The sequence below is a fragment of the Haemaphysalis longicornis genome, unplaced genomic scaffold, assembly GCF_048455015.1.
Source record: "Haemaphysalis longicornis isolate Haplotype H1 unplaced genomic scaffold, Haemaphysalis longicornis Haplotype H1 scaffold_8, whole genome shotgun sequence".
In the NCBI taxonomy this organism is placed as follows: domain Eukaryota; kingdom Metazoa; phylum Arthropoda; class Arachnida; order Ixodida; family Ixodidae; genus Haemaphysalis; species Haemaphysalis longicornis.
The window spans coordinates 145,268,384-145,285,607 of NW_027526445.1; the positions used below are offsets into that span (position 1 = coordinate 145,268,384).

At 45.8% G+C, this 17,224-nt stretch overlaps 1 protein-coding gene across 2 annotated transcripts in view; it reads left to right on the top strand.

Moving 5' to 3' along the window:
• Window positions 1-17,224, top strand: part of LOC144148974 (forkhead box protein N3-like) — a 62,028-nt gene that overhangs the window by 34,094 nt on the left and 10,710 nt on the right. For both annotated transcript variants that reach the window (XM_077680495.1, XM_077680494.1), the window contains 4 exons: window positions 4,143-4,190; window positions 4,821-4,889; window positions 8,070-8,160; window positions 12,933-13,086. In XM_077680495.1, the coding sequence (XP_077536621.1) occupies window positions 4,143-4,190; window positions 4,821-4,889; window positions 8,070-8,160; window positions 12,933-13,086 (362 nt within the window). The remainder of the gene's footprint in view (window positions 1-4,142; window positions 4,191-4,820; window positions 4,890-8,069; window positions 8,161-12,932; window positions 13,087-17,224) is intronic.

A 17,224-nucleotide genomic window follows, 5' to 3' on the forward strand; every position in this document is an offset into this window, starting at 1 on the left:
GCGCATCGCCGATATTTTCCCTGGTTTATTTTACGCTATCAGCTGGGTTCCAGTCTATTCATTCTATCAATTGTGGCTCTGAACAGTGACGTTAACGCGGGGATATGGTTTGAGATTGGTGCGAGATTATGAGAAGTTGCGCGGCTCGTAAAAAAAGTTTTGAAATGTGGGGCCTACGACTTCGGCGTGGTTTGTCCTTGAGTGTGAAACGCGGTGCGTGCGTCTATAATCGGGTTCGTGAATTGAACTTTTTGGCTCGTTGTGGTGTTATAAAATGCTGAGGTGTTGCTATGCTTCGAAGCGCAATCGCGAGCCTCGGCCCGGGAGGGAACGGTCGGCACGAAAGTTGCGGGCGGCGCTGCGGCGCCGCGACCTGTCCAGGCAGCGCCCAATAGCTGCAGGACTGCATGGTTGCCATAGCACGCGACTAATAACACTTGATGTATGCGAAGTGAAATTTAATGCCCAGAACTAGGTGGCTAAACAGTAACGCTACTCAAATGATTACCGGGTGGACGTGCGCCGCACGGACTGCAACGGGTAGGCATGCGACCGTTAGCTCGAAGTTGCTCAACTGTTGCCGTGACTACACTCGTTCGTACAACGCAGCCTGGGATTACAAAAATAAAAATTTTAGCATTGAAACGGTAAAAAAACACGCCACAATTGCAGAGCCCTTAAATTTGATAATGTTAACGGCAGTTTTGTTGTCAGTGTTGCGTACAGAACACAATATCACCAGTTAGGAAAAAGGTAGTGCAGTTAGAACTTTATGATACTCTTTAAAAATTCTTTCGTGTAAGGCTGTTTCAGTGTACGTGTATTCAAAACTGATTGGATTGTGTACTTGACCCTTCAAATTGCTGAAATTGTGATTTTTTAAGCTCACAAGACGATGTATTAAATGTCCCTACCTGCTCCAAATCAAGCTTCTTCTGCTCCAAAATCGAAATTTTGCTGCTCCGAAAACTGCTCCCAAATGTCTTTGGGCTGTCTCACCCCTGCATACGTCATATCCGTCACAGAAGTGACGCCAGTACAACGAAGCAAGTGGCTTGTAAAGGTTGCACCCCTACACACAGGGTCTTCTTGCGGGGAAGCAACCTTTAGTACTAAAGAGTACGTTCTACTTAGGGCTGTTCGTTTTCGGGTTTTATATTCTAACACGAAAGTGTTCTATGCCGGGATACACCAAGATTTCACCGACGTCATAGAAGCGACCCGCCATCAGGACGTCGCTCGCCAAGCACACCCACAAGACAGCCGCCGACCCGCAAATCATGCTCAGCTGCCGATTTCGCTGCACATTTCACTTTTGTGTTTTACCAATTCCTATGAAAATTTTTTCTGAAGCTAGGAGTAAGCTTGCTGTCACCTAAAGGTTGCCAGTTGTGGCGTTTACATGGCCCCATATAACAACAGCACTTTGCCCCTTTGCATGAACGGCATTAAGACCTGCGTAATATGAAATACTATTAAATACAAATCGGTGACATGCCCTGCACCATGGAAATGTGCAGGACGTGTGTGTGTGTGCATTCTTTATCCTGAAAGACAAGAATGCTGTGGTCTGGTAGTGTGGCGATAATTGTTGAAGGGAATCGTCGAAAATAGTTGCTGCAGATCTGCAGTGTAACCACCACTATCGTGTTAGTTAAAGTGCGTGGTCAATGTGACCTCTGTTGCGAAGATACGTATTTCAGCTTCTTTCAGTTTAATTTTCGGCTAAGTTCAACCACGTTTTCTCTGACCACCTGGTAGAGATAGACAAGTAGGAGAGTGATCGCATACTTAATTCCGGACAGTACAGTTCTTACCTCGCATTCAAAGAAAATTTGGTGCAGTTGGCAAGTACCCACTGTACAGTTGCATTGGCTGATGGTATGTGCACTTAGTGCAATATTATGTTTGCCGACTAGATTGAGAAGAAAAAGAACTCTTTTAGACATGATTAAATGTCAAATGTCTTAAGCCCACTGTCAAATATCTTGGCCAGTTTGGCTTAAACCTAGCAGATTAGGCTTGCAGGCAAGAGTGAAGACGTACGAAGCTTCTTCGAATATATTATTCCTACTTGAAGGCACTTTTGCACATGCCCTGCAATAGGAAATACATTGTAGCACATTTTTTTGGCTCTGGTGTTCATTGACTACCAAGCTGATATGAAGGCCAAATTGGACTTTGAAGAGAACTGTCACTTTACATTTCGATAAAGCTTGTGAACATCAAGAGTTATCGCGTTGCTTTCATTCGCATCTTCAAGCATATAGAGTGCACTGAAATTGATATCTTATAAGCGCATCTTGGATTGCACCATCATTTTGCAGTTCTGACTAAAACAAACTGTCTCGAAAGGCGGCAACATTTAAGCGTGGAATGCTAAATTAAGTGCAGTTTAAATGCTGCACCGGTAAAAGTTGCGTCTGACACTCAATGTTGTTTTTTATATATTATACCCCTGTCACACGGGCACTTTCAATCGCGATTAAAGTGAATCGCGATCAAGTTTTCGAGCGCGCTCGACGCACTGCCGCTGCTACACGGCCCGTTTCAATCGCGATCGAGAAGTTGCACGGGTTGCACTCATGTACGCCAGATGGCACTAACCATGTACTTGCTGCCGGCGTCTGGTAACTTAGTGCGGTTGTGGGTATACGTAACTATGTAAATATTACCTCACGCTAATTTGGGTCAAGTTATTTGACACAATTTGTGGCGTTAGTTGAAGTTGTCACCTTCTGTGCCATTACTTAGCGGGGACGAGAGTATCGCCGCTTTCGTTCGATCATGCTTGGAAGCCTCGATCGCGCTTGAGAAACCAGGATTGAGTTCGAGCGGGATCGAGCTCGATTGCGATTGAAACTGCCGTGTAGCAGGGTCCCCATCCAGATTGAGCTCGATCCGGATCGACTCAATCGCGATTGAAAGTGCCCGTGTGACAGGGGTATAAGTTCCTTACCGACAGTTTTTGAAGCTTTTTAAATGATCAGACAGTCATCCATGCTCAGACTACAGTAAAAACTCATTACAAGAGACGCTGGGTTATAGTAGACATTTGAATGTTGACGGTGTGGTTGGTTTTCGTTTGTTCACCATGTTAGCAACTCCACATACGAGACACCTTGGTTAAGGGGGAACTTGCAGATTTAACCTATGTGCTTGAGATTTGCACATTGAGTGTATTTCAACATCCTGAGCACGAACATGCAGTCAAAAAGTCAAAACATGTTATGTCACCCCGTTTCGGGCAATTTTTTCATTATGTACCTATGAAATACTTGAAATACTCAAATAGCTTTTGTCCTTTTGAGCTCTAGAAAGACCAGGGAGTGCAACTATACCCCTGCAGTAATTTTAGCATGGTTTCTGCAAACGCTGTAAAATTCGTAAAAATGTCAGGTCATCAATTTACTATGTTTTTGTAAAACTAACTGCGTAAAATCTTGTGCAAGCAAAAAGAAATTCTGTACTTTTGTGTTTTTATTGCACTTTTCAGTTCATAAGCTTTCGAATGCAGCAAAAATGATGTAAATCGAACCAGTACATCCCACGATATTGTACCCAACAGCTGACCATGTGGGAAAAAAATTAGTTCCGAGACAACGGCACGAAGTTTGCAAACATAGGCAAAAGTGGTCATTTAGGCGACTTCAAAGGGCGACAGCTTTGTGAATACTTATGATACAGCTATGACATTTTGCAGGTACATTCTTTGGGACCTGCAGACTGCAAATAAAATTAATACAGAAAATTGATTTTTTGGCAAATTTTCGGTCCTCAAGACCAGTGTCACCCCTTAAAAAAAGACAAGACAACGAGAGATATTATTCCTGGGTCTTTTAAATGTCTCTTTTAACAAGGTTTTACGGTTTTGGCAGATATCACTCCACCATTCACTATGCTGTTTTTTTTTTTTTTTTTTGTGTGTTTGTTTTGTTTGAACTGGCACAATAGCTATTGGAAACCCTGCTTTACTTTTCAGTCTATTTCTGTCGTTGGCTGACTGTTGCAGATGATAAGCTGGTGCTGCCTGTTAGACATATTTCTAAATCTCCTGCTGCGGACTTTGCAGGGATGATTCAAGACTGTCTCGTTGAATTCAACCCGTCCCCCTTTCTTTTTTCTCTATCTCGTTTTTGCAGTGCTCTTCCCTTTTCTATCAAAGAGGCTTGCTGCATCTTCAACGAAAGGTAGGCATGCGTCGGCATTGCACTGCCAAAAGACTCCCTCCTGTCTAATTTGCTTGGCCAGTGAACGTTTGTTTGGGAAGGCCTTGTTAAAAGCCCTTTTCGAGAAGCACTGCTGTGGAACTGCAGCTCAGCCCAATCGAAAGGCAGTTTAAAATGACGCCCCGTTTACAAAAGGAAAAAAAAATGCTAAAAAGGGTTGATGTTTTCCACCCAAACTACTCTGCTCACTGGTGCGTGGCCACTCGCATGCACTTTGGAGAGGCTCTTAGGACCGACAGCTTTTTTATGTTCCCGGTTTAGCTCTCACATTTTTGAACAACGTTTTCTGTTGCCTGTAGTCCTTACCTAACATGAAGTTCTTACGGAACTTCACGGCACCCTTTGGCTGGCCCAGGCACACGTCAACTAGCGTCGTATAATGTGGCCCCTAAAATTTATCCTCATACGGTGTCAAAGTGGCTCACCAGAGCAATGGCTGGGAAACGGGGGTGTGTGTGACAGTCGTATGGGAATCTAGATGGTTTTTTAAACCCCTGGTTCACTCCCATTGGTGGGTGTAACATTGCTGGTGCGTTGGAAGTGCCTTGCCTCGCTGGTTGATAAAAAGAAGGCTTGTGTTGGCGTTTTCAGACCAAGACGTGGACGCAGCCGCGACGATGCTGGCCCTGCAGAATGGCCCCAGCATGCTGCCTCCCCCGAGTAAGTCTCCTCTCTCTCTCTCTCTCCCTCCTTTGTCTCTTTCTCTCCCACTCTCTGGCAACATTCCGTTTCCTTGTCGGTACAAGCCCAGTACTTCCCGCGTGCACCCATCTCCATCTACTGGTTTGCTTAAAACACTCCTGTTCTTTTGCACAAGTGTTAGCGGGCTCCTCTGTTTACCCTCAGTAGCCTAGAGGTAGAATCATGGGTTTTTCAACGCACTGCCTCAGTTCAAGGCCCAGCAATGCCTTTTTTTTTTTTTTTTTAACTTTTTATACCACCCGTGGTTTTTAATACCCCTCTTGCACGGCAGATCTAATGACATTTAGAGCAAGTGTCGTTCGCTCCAAATGTCATTAATTCGGCGCTACACGAGAATACTGAATGACAAATTAGGCGAATGACATTTAGCGGCTAACTGAGGTTCGGGAGCTCATTCAGCAGCCGAATGAGTAGCCTCGACAGCAGTGGCACATCACTAGAGAAGAAAGTTCATTAATGAACCGAAGAATGCTGCTTCTAAAAACTGTTAGTAAACTTATATTTTACCCCTCATGTTGTTTTTCAAATAGAGAGACAAACAGGTACTAACGAAAAAGAAAATCTCGTCTCCGATGCGCACGCTACCCTAACGCGTATTTTTTTGCGGACTTGTCTCGGCTTGTGATATGTACTGATGTCACGTAAACCGGTGATTGTCTTATTTTTATTTTTAAAAAACAAATCCTTATGTTTTAAAAAGATATTTATATAAAAACATTCTAGACACATTTGAAATATAATTTTGTAAGCTCGCTAATCGTCACCGTTATCCCTCTTAAATGACATTTGTTTTGCCAAGTAGACCCGTACGGCCAAACCGATTGTCATGAACAGCTAATGTCATTCACTTTGAATGACATCAGATTTGCCGTGGGACAGGGGTATTACTCTATATCAGTCCTACTCATTTTGACATTACCTCAATTCTTCACCCTGTCTAGGGTGGTTTGGTATCCTTTAGGTCAGTTTAGGAACAGGGCACGGCATATGAGCACATTTAATTAACGTTCTGCATCGAACTTAAAGTGCCGGGCTTGTACGTATCTCGGAACAGAATACCGTACTTTCGCGCGTATAACCCACCCCTGCATACAATACGCTCCCCTACTTTTAGCCCGGGGGAAAAGAAAAAACGATCCTCACGTATTGCCCGCTCATTTGATACAGGAAAGGCTGCACCAAAGTTTCTGGTCAAACAACACATCACGTAGTATGTAGACAGAAAAAGCGTATATTTAGCAAGAATACACTGCCTGCAAGGTGCAAGTCACAATTCACTAATACAATTCAGTTGTTAAAGTGTGCTTGTCTTTTTTGTTCTTGTATGTTTTGGGCAACTGCTGCCATGGAAGGCTTAGTTAATGTTACTGCGTAGGAGCTTCACGGCACAAAGCGCGCTGTCTTGAAGCTGTACTAAAGGAAAAACCGCACGTATTATCCGCACCCCTATTTTGCCACCGAAATTTTCGCATTTTTGGTGCAGGTTATACGCACGAAAATACGGTATCACCTCTCTCTGTGCCATTCAGCCTTCCTAGTTTCACTTCAGCTCTGCTTGTTGCGGGTCGCTAATTTCTTTTTTGTTCTAGAGGAGTGTACGAGTTGGGCGCTTCATTTGATATTATGCCGGCAGTTAGCATTTGTGGGCTGTGTCTTGAAAAGGAAGGTTTCACTCTTGGAGAAGCCTTTTAAACAAAATTCTGGGGAGGGGAGAAAAAACATTGAGAAAATGCATCCCAGTAGACCATTTTTCATAGTGGTGACCTGTCCCATACACCGAGGTAGACGAAAAGCTGAGAAACTTGGCACTGGAAGTGCTCAAGTTTACGCAGAACCGTCATTGTGCAGAATAGAAACCTGGGCTAGGCGTTACATTACAAAATGTCAAATTACGCAAAAGAAGAGTCTTCCCTTAATTTTTTTTTTTTTTTTTTGCCCATGGTTTTCATACATCTATAAAATGCATTTTAGTTTGTACTCCATGTTTTTTCTCTCAAATAAAAATCAATTGCAAGTCTGTGCCTCATGCGTCCGCTCACCTTGTGTCGTCCCATTTTTCGTGCAGTTTTTCATCTTTGTGGTCGTCATGGGGCCACTTATTGCTTTCGTTGTGACTTGCGTGCGTGTCAGTCAGTTGACACTGTCAGGATATCCAGTCATTTCACTTTGATGCCAGTCTACAACGGCATGTGAGAAGTCTACTGGATGCAGAAATTTATTGTCTTGGCTGAGCCCTCTCGCTTGACTTGGCTTTGCATCTTGTTCAGTGTGCCGATGGGCTGCAAAAGCTAGGCGAGAAGGAATCTTGTTTCAGTCTGCTGTTCGCATGTCGTCTTCCTTTTATCCAAACATTTTTTTCTCTTTTTCCCTTCGCTCTCTGAGGCCTTCCTGGTGCATTGGGGACACTGAGCTAAAAGCAGCATAGCTTTGAACACCCTCTTGCCATGTGCGGGCCTTTACTGTGTTAGGTATCATCATCAGCATCAGCCTGTCTAAGCCCACTGCAGGGCAAAGGCCTTTCTCGTAGATCTCCAATAATCCCGGTCCTGTGCTAACTGCGACCACCCCACAAACTTTTTGATCTCATCTGCCCGTCTAACTTTCACCCGCCCCCTGCCATGCTTGCCTTCTCTGGGGATCCACTCTGCTACCCTTATTGACCGACGGTTATCTTGTCTTCGCATTACATGGCCTGCCCACGCCCATTTCTTCTTTTGGTTCCCATTAGAGATATGCCCTAGCAATCAGCCGTAACTGCCGGATATTTTTATCCAAGCTGTGGTGTAGCTGCAAGTCGTCTGTGGATCCCCCTAAGGTGGCTCCTTGGTCACACTTCTGTTCGCTCGGTTGCTTGTCCATAGGCGCCCACCAGAAATTCACATGGATCTTTAACAGTACAGTTATGCAGTATGCCTAAACGCAGTCTTCCATCGGGTGTTCCACTCTTTCGGTCGGTGAAATCATTGCGACTTGTCCAGGTGTTCAAAGCCGCGCTCTTCCCACAGACACTTGCGCATTTCATCTCTCACACGCTAATGCTTTGCATTGTGAAAGAAACAAAAGAAATGTCCGAAACAAAAGAAATGTCCGCTTGTTGTTGTTTTAATGAAGCGCTCACCTTTCCTGATTTATCTGCAGGTGACGAAGAAGATGAGGAGGAGGAGGAAGGGTACCGGGACGACTCTCCTCCGAGTCCTATTGTGTTCACCAAGAAGCACCTCAGGCTACGGTGGGCCTCTCTCTCCTCTCCTCCGCGGCCTCGAAATTGCATCTCCCCTCGCTCTTCGAGGAGAAAAGCAGTGCTGAGTTTGTGAATAAGCTGCCCACTTGTTAAGTGCAGAGCACTTTAGGGGCTCGCCTTGTCATCGTAGCTTGCTCGCTAGACCGAAGTAGAGCCACACGGCGTTTTGTCGTAGCGACGTAACCCGGAGGCTTCGAAAGCCAAGTGGTTTATATACCATAAGCAATATAAACTCGTGAACCGCTGCCGCTTGTCATACATTTCCCCGTTGTTTAGTGCAAAGAAAACTGCAGGTACATTTGAGGGAAAATGTACGTAATTAAGGCAGCACCTGCATTCGTTTAGTTAGGAACACTCATTGGGTTCGTTTTTACCATAGCAAAAAAAAGTGGCAAAAAGAACAGAATTCCTGCCGCCGCAGTTTCAGGCAGGGGGCACTGCGGAGGCGGGAAATCAGTGTAAAAAACTGCTTAAGACTGCCAATTTCCATCTAGCTGGCACTAATAATAAAAAAAAACGTCTAAAAGACCCACCTCCCCCCTTAAATGCTAGCAGATATTTGTGTCGTTAGTGCAATGTTTTGACATTACAGAGGTGTTACCAAGGGGCGTATCAGTGTTGCCTACAAACATGGGATTCCACAAAAATGGTAAAATTGCCATGTGTGATGGAGAGAAATGCGAACGCATTCACGTGAGCGCAGCACATGGTTCCTGAGCGGCAGCTAGCTGTCTGTTCGTTGCCATGTGCTGCAACAGCATAGTTACAGGGCTGGTTTAGTGGTTGCTGGCACTTGACCCTGTGCCCTCAGCTTATGCACCGGCCCGACAAATATTCGTGCAGCAGTGCTAAATACACGCACGGAGCTGAAATTGGCACCTAAAATGGTTAAACTTTTTTCTTTTTAACCCCTCACCTGTCCGCTACTAGAGAGCACTTATCGCTCTCTCTTTACACACACACACACACACACACACACACACGCCCACAAATGCAAGGGAACTTTACAGAAAAGCCTTACCAGCCTTACCACATAGCGGATTAGAGGTGACGTGGTTCTAAATCGAAAGTGGAGCTTTTGAGGGTGCACATTACCTCAGGAGTGCCACAGATTCGACGCTTCCAAAGCTGGCAGAAAGATGGGCCCTTACGTCCAGAGCAACCCTTTGTTGTGCTGTTTCGCTGCTTAGCATCGAGTTTATGTTCGAAGGAAGGAAAAAACAAATGTTCAGGGCAGTTACTGAAGTTGGCTTACATGTGCTTTGAAGGCAAAGGCGGTCGTCCTTGGCGGTACTTGTCAAAGACTTTGTTACTGCCTAATTGCATTTGTATCTCCCTTTGCTTTTACTTTTTCGTCTTTTGGCGCGAATCACTTCGACAGTCTGGCGACACTTCACGCCACAGATTCTCCGGAATTGGAGTTTTTCCTGGCTGGAGTAGAGTGGAGAGCATTTGACTTTCGTGGCATGGAGTTGTTTCTGTGACTGGAACTCCTCCGTTTTTGTGGAGTTTTGGTTATAACTGACTGCTTTGCTGGAAATCTGGGTTCAATTCCGATGCAAACTCTAATCCGTTTTTTGCTTACTCTTTACCGTGGCGGCCATTTTCTGTGCAGGGCAACAACGCTGGTTCTTCGTACAGTGGGGAACTAAGGGCCTTTGCCTTAAAACATGTGGCAGTCCAAAGTTGGCCAAATCATAGCCCCAATTTCCTGTAGAATTTACATTTTAAGGCATCTTATCATATGTACAACTTCTTCTTTCACACAATGTAGACTAGATAGAAAAGTACCAGCTCAAATACAGTGGAACCCCGATAATACGTTCTTCGGTCTTACAATGACCCATTTCTTACGGCGGATCTCCACGAGCCCAAAACTCCCCACCCGCCGCGGTGGCTCAGTGGCTAAGGCGTTGCGCTGCTGAGCACAAGGTCGCGGGTTCGATTCCCGGCCGCGGCGGCCGCTTTTCTGATGGAGGCGACAAGCAAAAGTGCCCGTGTGTACGAGATTTCGGCGCACGTTAAAGATCCCCAGGTGGTCAAAATTAATCCGGAGCCCTCCACTACGGTGCGCCTCATCGCCTGCGTTGCGTCGGCGCGTTAAACCCTACAATCAATCGAATCAATCAACCAGCAAACTCCCGATAGAAACAATGCATTAAAAACCCCGATTATGCAACGCTTGGGTGCACGCAGTCCGCTTCATACAACGGACCCAGACAGGGATAAACCAGTGTTTTTCCCATCTTTTACACCGCTTCACTGCCTTGTCCCGACCTTTCTTCGTTCTTAAACCCCGCTTGGCGCCGCTTGACGGTCCGCAGGTGGGCCGGGCCACTTGCTGAACAACCGCAAGCAAGCAGACGGGTAGTGGCAGACGGGAGTTAAAGGAGCACTGACACCAATTTTCGGCGTTAATATTATTGCACAGTTCGCTTCCTTCACTCAACAGAATACCCTGGCTGAAATATGAGCGGCCTGCCACGCAAAGAGCGTAGTTCAATTGGATCTCATTTATCGCGCCGACGGAGCAGCGCGCGGAGCGGCACTCAGCAAATGGACATCAGCGTAACATCATCCAGTGAAAGCCAAAAGAAGTGACGTCACTTCATGCGTGCGGCCCCACGAGTGGCGAGCGGGCGCCGGTGACGTCCGCACAAAGCGTCACGTGAGGTCAGGCCGGGATTCTGTCATATGTGCCATTCGGGATGAAAGCGCGGGAATTTGAAACAAACGATTTTCAGGCCGTTCAATGTAATTAACTATCGCGCGCTGAAGTATTTGAAGTGCTGTTTCAGGTTCGCCAGACCGTTAAGCATCGATAGAAGCAATATAAGTGTAACATAAAATTTTCGTGTCAGTGCTCCTTCGACGGCCCCATGGGGCAGCAGAATGCCAATGCGCAAGCCACGAGAAGTCAAAGTCCAGGTGGCCAGCGGATCGCGAATTTGAAGCTCTCGTTGAGCCGACAAATGTGAATCCACATACAACGCAACTCCATGGCAATGGCCGAGCACCCGTTTTCCCTGCCCGCTTGACTAAGTTTCTTCCTTTCACGACACTCTCTGTCTGTCTCTCTCTGTCTCTGCTCATCAGTGTCTTTCAAAGCTGTGTTCATTCCTTTCTTGCCCTGTTTGCAAATTACATGAGAATGCGCTGATTTAATTAAGTTCTTAGCCCACCTATTGCGCGAGACCGTCTGCCAGGTCGGCGTTTACCCATGCCGACACCCCGATCGTACGATGCTTTCATGCACTTCCTTAAAGGAGCCATGAAGAGAAAACACAAGTTTGATTCATTCGAAAGATTGCCTCGTTAGAACCATAACGACACCACTTATAACGCAAACTTCGCTCAAATAAGCTACATAATTAGGAAAAAAGGAAATGACCATGCGACCCACCAGCTCATTTTCCGCAACAGAACCTGTGATGTCACCTGGGAATGCTCTGCGATTGGCGGAGGCCGGCAAAAGCAAACGCATGTTAGGCAGGGCTTACAGTTTGCATAGCGAGCTAAATGCCCGTGAAACATACTGCACATTCTTTTTATGACAAAGAACGGTGGAGTAAACGGTTGAAGGTCCGAACGAACTCGCAAGCGTGTGCGCCAATGCATACGAAACTAGCGCCGGCCGAGCTCGACATCTCGCCGTCGCGCAGACGAATTTTCGGGTACGAGGCTCTTCGGGGCCAACGAACCGTTCCAGCACGCACAGCCGCGACCTTGCTTCGTATCGTAATCCCTTCACAGGAGGTTGGCCGTCATATCGCCAACCAGCAAAGGTAAAAATAGAAACGAGGGGAGTAAGGAACAGCAAAAAGCGACGAGATAGTGCCAGTCGTCGCGTAAGTTTCGAATGGTGTTGGCTTGCTGCTGTCGTTACGAGCTCGTTTCCAGTTTACAACCACTGAAAACTTCAGTTTGTTGGAGTACTTTCGAACGGCTTTCCATACACGACACCGGCCAACTGGCATAAGTGATACTGCTACTGAAATTGAACTATTATGAACCGTAATCAAAATACGGCACATACGTACCAGTCTATATTCGTCCGTCGCGACGGGGCTGATGAGGCAGCGGTGCCGACGGCTGGGCGTTCGTCTGTTGTGGCTATCGCGGAATGGTCGCTTTCCCGTCCACCGCGTATCCCACAACTCTTGCCGCTCGTGCACTTAGAAGCATTGAGCGTTTTTGTGGTGTCAGGTTGTTAAATGAAAGCCCGAGCTCCTCGGCGAGAGTTTTGTTCTCCGGATCAGGCGATTCCATGACTAGGGCTGCGGGTGCACTAGGTTTTACTAGTATTTTTAAAATGGCCGCCGTCTCGATCGACTCCCGCGTGTGGGTGCTATATGGAGTCGACATACTAAGTATCTGTTTCATGGACCGGCTCTATGACGCCATTGTACACGTCACGGAATGTCCAATTTTAGCGGGAGATTTAAAATTTTGGCTTAAATTGCCTTATTTCTCAGTGAATAAAGCATCATTTGCTTCCGGGAAAGCGCTTGGGGTACTATGAAACACCTAATCTTTCGAATAAAACAAACTTTCGTTTTCTCTTCATGGCTCCTTTAAAAACGGTATTATCGGGGTTTCACTGTATTTTCCATCATTCGCCAAACAATGACTTGGCCGGGTTGGATCTGTCTGCGCACTCCACAATTTGATTTGTTGTTGTTATTTGAGGAGACAACTTTGAGGGGAGGTTGACTTTTCCCTATCGCGCTCTTGCATCTCGTTTTTCCCCCCCCTTGCAGCCAGCGTGCCACGAGCGAGTTCATTCGGACCCCTCCGGCCACGAACTCGACGGTGATCACGACCAGCCCGAGTGAAGACCACACGTACAGCGCCTCGCTGGCCAACGGGGGAGGCGGCGGGGACTCGACCGATGGCGCGGGCATCGCCATTAGCGTAAGTGGCGGCACTGTCATCACCCCTGCGTGCTTCGCTTGGGCGTGCAAGACTGGTTGGTTTTGAGGTGAATGCTTTAGGTGCCTAATCAAACGCAAACGGGATGCAGTAGTGAAGAAGTGTTTGATAGTCGCTATGCTTTCGCCTTCAAACAACAGCAGACTTAAGTTGCAGAATTATTATTTTAACATTTATTTATTTTTCCCCCCACTAATGACGGGATGTGTTGTAAGACAAAGGATGAATGTCGTAGAGGAGCTCTGTGCAAGGCATTTGGGCTGTAGCTGGCCTTGAGGTGTTGGCTGCTATTGGTGAATGTCTCTGGTTGATCTTGGGTGGTTGCTGAATCGGACAGGAATTCGAATAAACCAGCAGGTGCGGTAGGGCAAGGGGTTGTGGCCACAACTGGTAGAGCTGCAACGGTTTTTAGTTGGATCCGAGATGCGTCACAAGAGAGAGAGCTCTTTGCACTATACTCGGTGACAACTCAAGAACGGCACCACCTCATGTAGTGTATCACTCCGCCAAAGCGCCGGACCCGTGATGTCAGTGCGCGCACGTTTTGAACGGGGTTTGCTATGAATGCGTGATATCGTCTGCCTTGTCTCACGCAGTTTGTTTGTCGTCAATGGAGCCGTTTATAAGCATGTCAAGTCCAAAAAATCACGGGAACGGCTCACACTATGTTCCAAATATTCCCAGTAACGCCCTACTTGCGCCGCGCGGAGAAACATCCGGCTACGGTGATAAGGCACAGTGGCAACTTCCAGTGCCGCTCTTAAGTTGTCACCGAGTATAGAGGGGATGGGATTTGATGATTTGATTGTAGGGTTTAACGCGCCGACGCAACGCAGGCGATGAGGCGCGCCGTAGTGGAGGGCTCCGGATTAATTTTGACCACCTGGGGATCTTTAACGTGCGCCGAAATCTCGCACACACGGGCGTTTTTGCTTTTCGCCTCCATCAGAAAGCGGCCTCCGCGGCCGGGAATCGAACCCGCGACCTCGTGCTCAGCAGCGCAACGCCTTAGCCACTGAGCCACCGCGGCGGGTAAGGGGGGGGGGGGGGGGTGGGGGGGATGAAACACAAATAACATTGGTTATACATATTGCAACTTGCCAATCCCTATGGTGCAGGCAGTTTGGAACAGCTGGCATTTTTCCCATAAAAGCCAACGCTGTCGAAAAGGAAAACAAAACAACCAGAGAAAGCACAAATGCAGATTCCCCCCCTACATGAAGGAAAAAAATAATTTGTACTCTGTTAAAAGTGCAAATAGCACGGAGAACACGCCTTGCGCCACAAAACAAACGCTTGCATACTGAAGGAACTGCAGTGGCGCACTTTTAATAAAAGAGCCATGAAGGCAAAATGGAAGTTTTGTTCTATAACAAGACTTCTCTGTCCCTGTAATAATGATGGTAGTGCTATTGCAAGCTTCAAAGAAATTATCGGGATATTTTTATAGAAACAGACGAAGCTGTACTGGCTCCTCGCCAGCCACTTTTGGGGTATTTTTATACGATGTCTCAGAATCTCATGTGATTTGTGGCCGCCGACGTCGGCCACTGCCAAGAAATATGACTGGGTGGTTGTGTGGGGCCTTTAGTTCAGCTGGACCTCATCAGTTGAATGCTTACGCAGAATTAGCGCACTGATAAGTGTGTTTTTAAAAGTGCTGGGCCATCATGCATCACTCCTGCCCTGATGACATCACTGTGTAACGGAACATGAAAGCCCTTCAATATCTCTCGCGTTTTTCCAGTTAAGGGGGCACACTGATCTTAGAAGCGTTTTTCTTTTTCTTTTGCTTTTGCTTTCTTACCAATCTTCATGAAAAATTTTGGGCTTGTTCAGTTTTTATAGCTATTTTCAAATATCCATTAGTTTTTATGTAAGGTAAATTTGGTGTCCGAGATAATTTTTAAAATTTTCTCGGTAATTCTTGAGAACCACGGAGAAAAAACGAATCAACAAAAAATTGGCCAGCAGAGAATGAATAGATACCAGAAGTTACGGGGAATGAAATGTGGGAAGCAGTTTTCTTGTTTTGCAATCACATACAAGTTTACGTCAGTTCCAACTTTTAGGTTTGGACTCACCAATTAAAAATAACGCTAATTAAACAACTACTAATAACGTAAAATGCAAAATCTGCTTCCCATGTTGACTGGTTTGAACATTCAGCTTTATGCTGCCAAAAAAAAAATCTTTCTACCTGCTCTACATGCTGGGATGTAACTCTCGAGAATTTCCTATTGCTGCAATACTCCTTGTGGGGAAAAGGCAAGAAATTAGGGGAAAATTCTTATATTGTTTAATTGAAGTCACACCTGCATGGCTTTTATGAGTACCTGGTACTGTTCAAGTACCAACTATTCAGAGGAAAAGCTGCGCAAACTAAGGGAACAGTGATACCTAAAACCAAAGAGCGATGTGCCCCCTTAAGGGGGGACGTGGCTTTCAAAATCAACTTTTTTATTTCTTTGTGGATTTTGATGAAAATTGGCACAGCAACTGGAAATGCTTCCGTGATAACACCATAAAAATTTCAAGCTAATATTCTGAAAACTTTTTTATGTATTAAATTTTCTTTCTGTTCCGCTTGTACCGAGCTTGAGCGGCTTATAAAACATGATAGAAAATTTGTTCGAAGTGCTTTGCATTCCCAAATGAATGGACGAGGTCGTGACAGTTTTAGAATTTTTTTTTTACAACACAATGTTTTTTAGTTTTCATTTTTTTAGAGGTTAATGTGCAATAGGCATGTTGACTGTGAACGATTATGTGAATAAAAAAATCACAAAAAACAAATCTGGAAAACCAAGAGTGTCACGACCTGAACTGTTCATCAAGGAATGTAATGCAAGAAACGGAATCAAAATAGACCCAGCGGTCACAAAGAAATCCCTGGTACAAGCGACACAGGTGGCAAAAAAAACTGTTTTGAGAAAACGGCTTCCAAAGTTGCAACATAGGTTTCACTTATCAAAAGTCGTCACGGTTGTAGCCTTTCATGTCCTTTTGAACATGGGGCTTCTGGAATGCCTTGCCTTGAAATTGGAGTGCCTCTCACAGCCTTTCTCTTTCCAGAAAATATCATTTTCAGCTCCTCTGTGAAGAGTACATACCCCACTTTGCAGATCAAATGAAGGGGGAGATAGGTTTCAATGGGCTTTCAATGCAAAGTAGGTTAGCTGGTTGGCTGTATCGCACTGAACAGCCTCCTTTTGCAGTGTTGTCACCATGGCAACAAGTTAAGCATTTTTTTTACTTAAATTTGAACATTTTTGGCTTTTTTTTATGTTTTATCATCTTGCCTGGCACAGCAACTTAGTACTCATACGTGCAGGTGTTCATTGCCAAAAGTTTGCATACCACAAGGATGAAAATGAGCTACTTTGAAGCTTGGTAGAGTATTCTGCATAACTCCCAACTTCAATGCAAGAGCATATTTTTTTACTACTTTTGACATTCAAGGCATCCAATATTTCTCGCAGCAAAGCCAGTATGCCCTGAGCAATGGAATCAATAATTTCACTAAAAAATCACTGTTAAATGCTGCGACAAACGTACATTTTTAATGCAGAGAACATATTTTTATTCCTATATTACTAACTCAAACCTGTTTGCATGAAAATTACAAGTGCACGGGAAACGTTGCGCAAGAAAGGCGATATGGCTCGCGCGCATCTTAGTGCACGCTTACCGCGACATATCGAACTTTGATTACAGCTGATATGGCTGGTCAGGTCGCTTTTAAGATTAAATCTAACGACGCAGGCATTAATTACAACTACTGGCGTTCAATCGTAACCGGTTGCCCAGTCATGTGCTGCCCCAATGCGCGTCGGCTATGCCGTGCGCGCCGCAGCGTTTGACGCGTCGACCGTTTCTTTCTCAAGGCTAGCGAGCCCACAGTCAAAACACAGCAATAACTAAGCGTGTAAACATCGCAAACCCGACCAAAAGTTCACTTCACGAACCGCTATTGCAAGCGCGCACACCGCGTCACCCTCCGGGGTCTGGCGACGGTAGAGTCACGCGCACCACGAAGCGTTCGATGACCTCCTCCTTTCGAGCCACACAACTTCCCGTAATCTGGCTCGTTATCTCCGGCATTCCCACCGCGATAACG